The 12004-nt window shown below is 36.0% G+C and overlaps 1 protein-coding gene across 1 annotated transcript in view; it reads right to left on the bottom strand.

Moving 5' to 3' along the window:
- LOC108690964 (Down syndrome cell adhesion molecule-like protein Dscam2) overlaps window positions 1-3294 on the bottom strand; it is a 37330-nt gene extending 34036 nt beyond the window's left edge. Inside the window, 1 exon segment of the mRNA XM_018198522.1 lies at window positions 3224-3294. Within this exon segment, the coding sequence (XP_018054011.1) occupies window positions 3224-3294 (71 nt within the window).
- Window positions 3295-12004: the final 8710 nt, after the last annotated feature.

A 12004-nucleotide genomic window follows, 5' to 3' on the forward strand; every position in this document is an offset into this window, starting at 1 on the left:
GTTTCTATTTCCTGACTTGTAAAAAGTCAATTAATGTTTAAAATCAATGTTTAATCAATGTTAAAGATTAAACATTTTTAGTTTTCTTAGAAAATCTTTTCTTGAAGAATCTGGAATCAAATACTTTTTTTACATGTGTACATTCCATTTAGAACGGTGTCTTCACTTAATCTCTTCACTGTATTTTCATTTAATTTCCATCCCGGATAAGGAAATTCTTATCAAGAGCCAATATTTGTATTGCGTTTACGTTGGCGTACCTGAAGACAGGAAGTGGATTCGCTTGAGCCTGACACAGCATTACCATGGCAATTCGCGACGCGATTGAGAGGACAGTTATTTTAGCTGTTGGTGGCACTTTCGGTGCTGCACCAGTTACTGGCTCTAGATACGTAAACAATAAAGCGATAAAACAAGTCAAGGTATGTTGATTGATATAAATCGCTTAAGACTTAAAGTGAATAAAGCTATCCTTTGCCAAGAAAAGAGCTATATCGAAGCTATATTTTTAATCGCGAATAAAATTGATGAAACGGAGAAAAGGCTTTGCTACAGATTACAATAAATAATTGTAAATACCTATAAGCTGGAAGAGGGTGTCCCTGCGCGGGGCACAACATTGTTACAGCCACTCCGACGACATTCGCGAGAACATCATATTTAGATATGGAAGCAACTCGAGGCTTAGCACCGTTTACAGGTTCTACAGAACGATAATGTTACGAGAATTGTATCGAAAAAGCAAGAACAAGCTTTACGAAAATATATTTAATTAAATATGTCGATGGACTGATCTAAATGCGGGAGCAGGGAATGCCTGTGCATCACACAATAAACTAATTTCGGCATCATTCGTCACTTCGAAGGAATTGGATTTTGCCGTTTTCGGGAATTTTGGGGCTACACGACCTGCTGGCTCTAATGCACATAAATTTTATTTTTCATAACTTTTTCGTTACGACAAAACGCGTTACCGCCATATAACATTTATTTATCAATTTGTTAAAATTAAACTGAATAAATGTTACGTAAAATATATTTCAAAAATGCCGATATATTTATAAATATGTACATATAGACTGACCTAAATGTGGGAGCAGGAAATGCCTGAGCATCGCACAATAAACTGATTTCGGCTTCACTCGCTATTTCAAAGGAATTGATCTTTGCCATTTTCGGAAATTTTGGAGACACTCGACCTGCCGGTTCTAACACGTAAAATTTATTATTTCTCTTAGAATAATACGTTTTTAAAACGCGCCACCGCCAAGCAATACTTGTATTTTCTTTTTAAAATAAGAATAAGAAGATGCCACATAATACAGATGTGTGTGTGTGTGTGTGTGTGTGTGTGTGTGTGTGTGTGTGTAAACTAAGTGAATATATTGATGGACTAACCTAAACGCGGGAGCAGGAAATGCCTGTGCGTCGCACAACAAACTTATTATGGCACCGTTCGCCACCTCGAATGAATCAATTTTTGCTGATTTCGGGAATTTTGGAGATACATGACCTGCTGGCTCTAACATAGAAACAATATTTATTACTTTTCTTAAAATGATATATCTATGCTGGACAAAACGAGCTACCGCCGTACAATATTATATATTATAAGCCTACTAAAATTCAATTAAGAATAAGAACCGCATAGAATATATATATAGACAAAATTAACTAAATATATCGATGACTGACCTAAATCCGGGAGCAGGAAATGCTTGTGCATCACATAATAAACTTATCATAGCACCATTCGCCACCTCGAATGAATCACTTTTTGCAGATTTCGGAAATTTTGGAGATACACGACCTGCTGGCTCTAGCGTGGAAACGAAATTTGTTATTTAATTTAAAATGACATCTGATAAAACGTCAGGACAAAATGCGCCACCGCCGTAATTTCTTATTAAATAATTTACTAAAATTAAAATATTTATCCAAAAAAAAAGAAGGCGAAGATAATAAAAATACAAATGAAAGATAGATATACAATAATAGAATATAAAAATAATTTAAAAAATTGTTTTGTAATTATTAATGATAAAAGATCAATGATAAAAAGATTTACAAATTTACAAATTTGCTTTAATAAGATATAAGAGGAATGTAAATTATTGACCATAATTCAAAAACAACAAATTGTGCATTATAATACTTCTACTTTAGCAATCATTTTTATCAAAATCCAAATTACGCGATCTCTATGTCCAGTTTGTTAACATCATTACCTGTGAGTTGGAGGTGGCGATGCTTGAGCGGCGCAAGTTAGCGCGAGTGACGATTTCGCATTTCTTACATAAGTGCTGCTTTTCGCATCGCTCTGAAAGGCAGGCGCCTTCGATCCCACGGGCTCTGGAGCGAAGCGAGAAAATCATTTGAATATCCTCCGATAATTTTTCATTCTCTTAATTACCTGAACGACGGTACGGGGAACCCCTGCGCAGGACAGTGTAAACTCGATGCATTTCCTGCAGCACGTATAAATGAGTTGACGCGATCATCACTCGAGAATTTCGGCCCCTTCGCTCCCATTGGCTCTGATAATATAAGAATCGCATAGATCGATTTCCGAATTAAAAGTTACCTCGTAAAAATTTGCATTTCTAAGATGTGAAAATATTTTTTCACAAAAAATAAAGTGAGCCACGATTATTATTCCACCATTCTGACTACACCACGAACTCCCATTAATGATGTACAAATCAATAAAAGGCACAATCACGCTGTAAGTACCTGAACGCCGGTACTGGGTGACCCTGCGCTTGGCACTGCATCGCAAATCCGATCATCAATTTAGTTCGTAGCCATCGTTTCGCGTCACCCGTGACGGAAGGCGCCTTACTGCCTACCGGTTCTTTACACAAATAAATTATAGATCTTTGATGTATAATACAATATATTATACTGAAAGAAATGTTTAATATGTATAACCATTTATTTTATTGATATGTAACTAACAAAAATTTTTTTATTTTTTCATTTAAAAATTATATTACTCTAATCAAATTTTGATGAGAACAACAATTTTTTAATGAAAAATGAAAGTTTTTGTTAGTCGTATATCAACATAATAAATGGTTATACATATACATATCAAAACATTTTTTTCAGTAGAAAAATAAAGAAATTATCCTAAAATTTATTTTCAGCAAAATAGATATCGTTACTGACGTGATTAAGAAAAGAATTATTTCAGTCGATATAATTCGCCCATATGATTTACCTGAACGCTGGCACAGGGTAAGCTTGCCCTTGACAGAGAATCACGATGTGTATGTCGGTATGCCTTTCCATCAAACTGCCCTTCTCTCCCAAAATCGAAGGTGCCTTAGTGCCGACTGGTTCTATCGACGTAACAATACATTTTAGGCCCAATTACACCAATTACACGTTATTATAATTTACTTATTATTAGAACTTTCTCTCTCTCTCTCTCTCCCCTCTCTCCCTCTCTCCCTCTCCTCCCTCTCTCTCTCTCTTTCTCTCTCTCTCTCTCTCTCTCTCTCTTTCTCTCTCTCGATTTTAAAAAGAGAGAGAAAGAAAATTTTAAGCCTTTATTTAAAGTAAAAGTAACGTTGATGTAATCGAGCCTTAATTTCTTAAAAAAGGAATCGCGCGACAATGTTGTTACCTAAAACTGGGCACAGGGTGACCCTGACCAGGGCACATCAGTACTACGCTGGATCTCACAATTGTCTCTTTCCACCCGCGTTTCATTTCGCCAATCAGCGTCGGTGCTTTACTTCCAATCGGTTCTAACGATTCAGAAAACGAAAATGTTTCAAACAAAACCGGAGATAAAGAAAATGACTTATACATTAAAAAAAAAATATTTTGAAAGTTTCTTTTTCAAGAAAAAAATTTTCCGCATTTTTCAAAATTACACGTGTTTTCCTGCATTAAAGAAGTTTACCTAAAATTGGGCACAGGGTGGCCCTGAGCTGGGCAGAACAATATGACCGTGTAGCCCGCCCTTCTTTCCTTCCATCCACCTTTCAAATCGCCTGTCAACGCCGGCGCTTTGCTGCCGACCGGTTCTAGCGAACAAAAGCCATCGAGAAATCAGAAAAAGTGACACGCAACAGTTTTTATTAACTGCGGTAACTTTACCTAAAAGAGGGTACAGGATATCCCTGCGCCGGACATGGTAATACTGCGCTTGAATTTGCTCTCTTCTTCAGCCATCCCCCTCTTATCTCGTTCGTGAGAGCCGGGGCTTTAGTTCCGATCGGCTCTGACGATTACAAAGTTCATGCAATCAACCAATTTGGATCTTATATAATTAATTGTATATGGAAAGAACGATTTTGCTCTAAAAAGTATCTAAAAATTTAGTTAGATATAAATCTGAAAATATATAATTTTGTTAAACCATCCAAATAATTATGTAGGAAATTTAAGCAATGTCGCAAAAAATTTTGACATTCTAACAATAAACTTGAATGTCTTACATAATTATTTTGATAATCCAATAAATTATTTTTAGATCCGAATTTAGCTAAATTTTTTAATACTTCAGCACAAAACCATTCTTTCCATATACATATTACTCAAGCTCAAGATTAATCTTTTATTTCGGATTGAAGTAACAAATCGATCATTGTATTGTCAAAAATAATAAATCGAAACCAAAAAAATCCGTGAGTAATAAAAAGCAATAAGTAATCGATTTATTTTAAATTGAAATATAAGTCTTACAAGACGTATCGGATCTAATTACATTTTTCCTGTGCTATGTCATTACCTAAAGGAGGGAACAGGATATCCCTGCGCCGGGCACGACAACACAGCATTGGAGTGCGTTCTTTTCTTCAACCATCCAGCTCTTAACTCACTGAGAGCCGGGGTTTTAGTTCCAATCGGCTCTGACGATTACAAACGTGCATGATAAACTAACTTGGACTTTATAAAATTAATCATACATGCTTATTTCCATGTTAATTAATTTCACACATTCGAGCTTGTTAGTTAGTGTTTTATTTGAATTCAAAGAAGATTAATACCTGAATTTATTGTATCATAATTCATAAACAATAAATTGAAAAAAACAAATTGAATACAAATCCAAATATAATAAAAATAAACAATTTTTAATTTAAGTTGACGTAGATAAATTTTGTAGAGATTAAATTAAAGTTTAACCTAATTTAATTAATATCGGATCTAATTATGCTCTTTGCCATTACCTGAAAGAGGGTACAGGATAGCCTTGCGCCGGGCAAAATAATACGACAGCAGATCGTGCTCCGATCTCTAGCAACACACCCTTCACGATGCCGGTTATCGCTGGCGCTTTGCTTCCGACTGGCTCTAATCATTTATGCAACGATTGCTCAGCAAGTTGATATTTTTACTCGATGCTTGTCATGTTTTTATATAACCTTTCTGATGGAACAGGAGACCCCTTCGTTAGCAAGAAACGGAGCGGAAAATCGGAGCAGAAAACGGCGCGAGCGCATAGAGATAAAATGTGAAATGAGAAGCAATAATTTGTTTTTGATTCATATAATTGATTTTCAGTTTTAAAACAAAAAGATTTGTTATTCTTTTTGTGAAGTATGTATATGTAGAAGCTATACCTAAAGGAAGGCACGGGATATCCCTGTGCTGGACACGGTAATACGACATTGGATGCTCTGCTTTTTTCCATCCACACACCTTTCACATCGCCCGTAAATGCAGGTGCCTTGCTGCCCACGGGTTCTAATATATAAAGAAACATGCGATGAACAATAACAGAATCGTCTTTTATCTCTAAAGGGACAGGGAACCCTTCTGTGACTAATAGAATAATATAAATCAATGAAACTCTAAGCTATGTGATGACTCGTATTATTTTTAGAACAATCGATAGAACAACAATTGAAAGACTAATACAAACGCAAACACATTTAGACAATTTGATGGAAAATAAAATGACTAGAAATTAAAATAAAAAAATAGGTTTTTAAAAAGAAACACAGATGCGAATTTACCTAAACGAAGGTACTGGATAGCCCTGAGCAGGACAAAACTGTACAATGCTGGAAGCAGCTTTGCTATTCATCCAACCTCCTTTCAAAGTGCCTGTCAACGTCGGCGCTTTGCTTCCCACTGGCTCTGACAATTTATAGACAGACACGATCATGCTATGAGAATCACTTATTTCTCAATCTACGGCTTTAGTACTGGTGTGCATGTACCTATACGTTGGTACTGGGAACCCCTGCGCGGGACAAAACAGGGTTAGATCGTCTCCTTGAACACGATGGTACCAAGCTAGCTTCGCATCGTTCGAAAATTTCGGCTTCTTCGTAGCGACCGGTTCTAATTACATGATACGGAAATAAATCTTTTCTCGTATATCGCGCAAATGACCAATTGCATTATCTACGGTTTAAATACTTGCATGCATATACCTATACGTTGGAACTGGGAATCCCTGCGCGGGACAAAATAGGGTCAAATCGTTTCCACGAACGCGATCGTACCAGGCCTTCTTTGCGTCGCTTGAGAATTTCGGCTTCTTCGTAGCGATCGGTTCTAATTAAATATCGAAAAATGAAATTCTCTTTGCATGCTGCAATAATTCTCTATTTACAGTTCTGTTTACAGCTTTAAACAGCTGACGTGCATGTACCTATACGAGGGAACTGGGAACCCCTGCGCGGGACACAGCAGAGTCAGATCGTCTCCTCGAACACGTTCGTATCCAGCAAACTTTGCATCGCTCGAAAATTTTGGCTTCTTTGTAGCGACTGGTTCTAATTGTATGATAGAGAATGAAATAAGATTCTTCTCGCATGCTGCGACAATCGTCGCTCTATTTGAAGCTTTAGAATATTTGCACATGTACCTATACGTGGGAACTGGGAACCCCTGAGCGGAACACAACAAAGTCAGATTATCTTCTCGAACGCGGTCGTACCAAGCCAGCTTTGATTCGCTCGAGAACTTCGGTTTCTTCGTGGCGACTGGTTCTAATTACATCGAGAGGTATGAAGCAATCATCACATAATTGATCAAATTCTAACATATTTCAAAAGTTAGGAAATCTGAATAACCACACTGAGAATCATTATATTCCCATCAATTACGAATATTAATAATTTTACGAAGACATTGAATTACGGAGGCATGTATCATGTAGCTTGAATAAATGGTTAATGACAATGCAATTATTAGGTACCTGGTTACAGGAATAGGATGCCCCTGCGCGTTACATAGCATGTTCACTTCCAATCCGTGGTTACGAACAAAAGAGAATGTTTTTACGTCTCCTATAAATGCGGGCGCTTTGCTCCCCATTGACTCTAAATGAGAAAATAAAAGATATCACGAAAAATGTGTATGCTTTACATGACTGAACCCTCGAACAGAGTTCCCCCTCATCGACTTTTCGTAACGATTGTTCCATGAAAGATATGAAAGAAAAATCAATCGTTGTAACAAATAAATATAATATTGTAAATAACATAAGATTACTAAAAAAAAAATGTTTTAATATATCACATATAAATTGCATGTATATATTTTAAATGTATTTAAAATCATTTCTGAATTCTGATATTCATAAAACGATTTTTACAGACAAATGAATATTGCCTATAGAATGAAGTTACTATTATTTTTAAAGATCGATGTTACTTGAATCCTTATTAAATGTCGTACCTAGACACTGGAGGAGGATGGCCTTGGGCATTGCACGGAAGACTGACTTCTGCATTTGCTTTCCGCGCCAATAAAGATATCTTTGCTTCGCCAGCAAAGGCAGGCGCCTTACTTCCGATGGGCTCTAAAGAATATCGACTTGCCATTACTACGAGCTCAATTTTCGCTCGTACATTTGAAGCAGGGACAGGGCTTTCCCTTGCCAACACCTATTATGCATTAAGCGTTATTAAATTCGTCTTTTAATAAAACAGCTCTTTTATGAAATCGAATTTAGTAGCTTTTCTCTAAGAATAAAAATATTATTGCTTTAATCAATATTCTCTGGTTTCCTCTCTCCCTGTGACACTTCCTTGTATTAATTGATAATAATGTAATAATCTCATACCTAGATACTGGAGGAGGATGACCCTGAGCATTACAAGACAAACTAACGTCCATGTTCGCTTTTCGTATCAGCAGAGATAACTTTGCGTCACCTGCGAAGGCGGGTACTTTGCTTCCGACGGGTTCTAAAGAATGTTTTTATTGATTTAGAAAATCTTTTTACATCCCTATATCCTTGGGCAGGAACAGGGTTTCCCCGCAAAAACGAAGCTTGATTTTGATTAATTGATATAAATTGATTTTATTTCTTCCCAATCTCATCCGTGTCGATACAAAACTTTTTTTTACAAAGTCAATTTTTGTCAACCATGAATCTAAAGTTATTACCTAGTTGTCGGCACAGGACTTCCCTGGGCAGCACAAAAAATACTAATGGGTTGTCCTTCGTGTCTTCTAATCGTACGACTTAAATCGTCCGACGTTAATCTAGGCGATCTGGCACCTATCGGCTCTGAAATCGACGAAAATCGAATCGCGTAAGCACCTCTTATGCGAGATTACCTGGCGATTGGGATGGGAAATCCCTGAGCATTGCAGGCAAGCACCACATCCGTACCCATGCGTCTAGGATAGGCTCTAAGAGTGTCATCGGTGGAGAAAATTGGCGATTTAAACTCGACTGGTTCTACGAGAGACAATGTGACGAAAACGATCATTTTTACGTGGCAACATCACGAACAAGAGAATTATCAATTAAGAAATCGGGAGAACTCTTCTGTGATTGAAAATTATTGTAAGTCGTAAAAAAAAATTCAATGTTGAACGTACAAAGTGTCAATTATTTTAACGATTGTGAAGAATGTGGACTGAGAATATATTCGCATCTCACCTTGAAATTGGAACAGGGTAACCTTGCACGGGGCACATTAGGTTCGCTGCACCAAGTGCCCTAGATTCCATGAATTCGACTTTACGCACACTTGGCAATTTGGGTTTCGCGCTTGATGTCGGTTCTAAGAGGTACACGAGGAAAAATAAGGCTTGTTAGGCACGAAGACTAGTACTAACCGTGTAATTGGAACAGGGAACCCTTGAGCGGGGCAAGTCATTGACACCGCTCTGGAGCTCGGCATCGGCCTTACCACTTTTATGTCGGCATTCGTAAATTTTGGTTTCGCGCTGGTTACGGGTTCTATATTGAGGAAACATTAGATCGTCGTACGTGTCCATATTATATGACACGTTTTGAACGCTGGAACTGGGTATCCCGTAGAAGAAGCAAGATCAAAAACCAAATTGTATTTTATACAAGAAGAGCATAAAATGTTCCTTCTAAAAAATGTATTTATATTTTAAACACTGTATGAAAATTATTATATAATTGAAAGATTTCTCACAAAAATCAAATAAGTCCATTTTTCTTTATTTGGATTATGGTGCCAAATTTTTCTCTATTACATTGTCAACAATTTTGTTCTGACAAAAATTAAACAAAAACAGGAAATATAAGAATTTAACATCTAACAAGAATATTTTTGTTAAAAACAGTATGTAAAATAAGAATTAATTTCTTATTTAGTAAATAAGAAATTAAAAAATTGTTTTATTATATACTTCGTATAATATTTCCTTCTTCATGTTTATCAATTTATCATCTTTATTAATGTTACAAAAAAAGATAAATGTAAAATATTATAGAATAAATAGATATATAATGAATATAAAATTTCCGCAAGAGAATTCAGTGATTTATTATTTTTCTTAATGAATTCTCAAAACATTAATCAAAACTTAAAACTTTGTTCTTAAACTTACATATATCTGGAGAAAAATGACCATATTTGTAGAAACGATATGAAAATAAAATTTTTTTTATTCCCGAAAATTTAATTTTTTACACTTGTTTGATTTTGTATAAAAAAATCTTTTAATTAGAACTCACACAAGGAAGTAAATATTTTTATTCTCTTGAAAAATTTATTCAAAATATACAAAACGCAAAAGAGCTTTATATTTCAAATATTGATATATTCATAATTCTCTACGTGTATTTGAAATATTGATTAGTCTTGAATATAAAGATAGAAAACGATGGTTATTAATTTCTGCACTGAAGAAATTCCGAGGACAGAGAGAAATTAAGCGGGATCTGTAATTTAAATAACAAAGATACGATCAAGCCGGAAGGAAAAATCGATTCCTGCCCTTCAATATCCACTTTCCCTCGTGTTTATTCAATCATTTTCTGTATCACTTTCTGTAATCGTGTGCATCAACTAATATAATTATTCAGACAATCTTTATATATTCGATATACCTGTAATTCGGTACTGGAAATGCTTGAGCTGGGCATGATAAAGTTAGAGGTTGCTCACGTTGTACCGTGTATGTTGTGTAAGTGCGAGAATTTTCTGTCATTGGAAATTTTGGTTTCGTGCTGGCAATTGGTTCTAAAAAAAGGACCAAATTCAAATCTTTAGTAATCATTACGTTTGATTATTATACAAAATCAAAATTATTCAACATATTTATTCGTTCGATTAAAGCGTAATATTGCAATATTTAACAATAAAATAGATAATTATGAACCGATGAAATTATTTCTTTTGCCAAACTAATAATTCCTAAACAATATTTTTGTAGTATACGATTTTATTTTATTCTTCTTTATGTTTAATAAACCCTACACCGGGACAAGGTAACTCCATAATAATTGAACACGCTAATATTGACTATCCAGTGCTCAGCAACCGTCGTGAAACACTGGGGAAGATAATCACCTGCTATGACGTGTCCTTGATGACTTCACCCTCCACCGACGAAATCAAAGACCCCAAGACAGACGGCGAAGATAGCCCTGACGATATCAAGTTAAAGAGCAATTTACCTGAATGCTGGCACGGGAAACCCTTGAACGGGGCACAAGAGAGTCACGATGGAGCCCAATATCGCATACGGATTTGTCGATTTCACGTCCAACGCCGTTAATTTTGGTTTCGAGCTCGACAATGGTTCTACGTAACCAAAAATACAAACGAGCGAATACCGAGTCGTTCGACTGTATAGGAAATCGATCCCCGTGTACTTTACGTCCGCAAACTTACTTGAAGACTGGGACGGGATACGCCTGGGCGGGACATTGCAGTGTCACGCCTTGAACTTCCGCGATCTCGAATGTACGGCTCTTATCGATAGTGGAGAATTTGGGCTTTGCGAAGCCGACCGGTTCTACAAATCAAACTTCTAATCAAATGCAAAGCCTCGATGCATTGTATGATACATACATTGTATTATTAAAATACATAGAATTAAGTTCGAAATTTGATGAATAAATTTTGAAAATGATACATCAAATTGATAATATTAATTAATATTAAATTATAATACATATTAAATGGCGTTACTATTATAGTTAAGAAGTCATTAAAATTTTTGTCGCAAACAAAATAAAAATGGAGATAAACCGCAAATCTCATTTCATACGAATATAAATAAATCGATACTGGGACAGAGTAACCATCCTCAGGAAGAAGAAGCCCTCAGATATTCTCCGTCGGATTCTCTTCTCTCCATAACAATAGTGGCAGATCAACCAATACATCAACCTACCTATACGTGGCGACCGGAAACGCTTGAGCCGGGCATAACAACGTAAAGCCTATGTCTTTTGTAACGCGTAGCCCAACGTCGTTTACAGATGGAAACTGAGGCTTGGTGCTTGACGCGGGTTCTAAAAACAGAACGCTAGATGCAGTCCGATATGCGCGAAGCTGGCGGCACAAGATTACTCTAACTATGCTGGAATAGGGTCTGCCCTCTTCGTTAACAAAACGATGTCGTATTGATAGCGAGCAAATGAAAATATTGTAGAGACGTAATAACAGTATTTCTAAATTTAGTAATTATAAAGAATAAAAAAGTCTGAGACAAATCATAAAATTGTGTTATATGTGTCAAGTAATTCAGAAATTAATTGACGAAATAATGTTGTTGTAGGATGTTGAGAAAAGCAGAACGCGAAAAAATA

This window comes from Atta colombica, unplaced genomic scaffold (genome assembly GCF_001594045.1).
Source record: "Atta colombica isolate Treedump-2 unplaced genomic scaffold, Acol1.0 scaffold38, whole genome shotgun sequence".
Classification (NCBI taxonomy): Eukaryota; Metazoa; Arthropoda; class Insecta; order Hymenoptera; family Formicidae; genus Atta; species Atta colombica.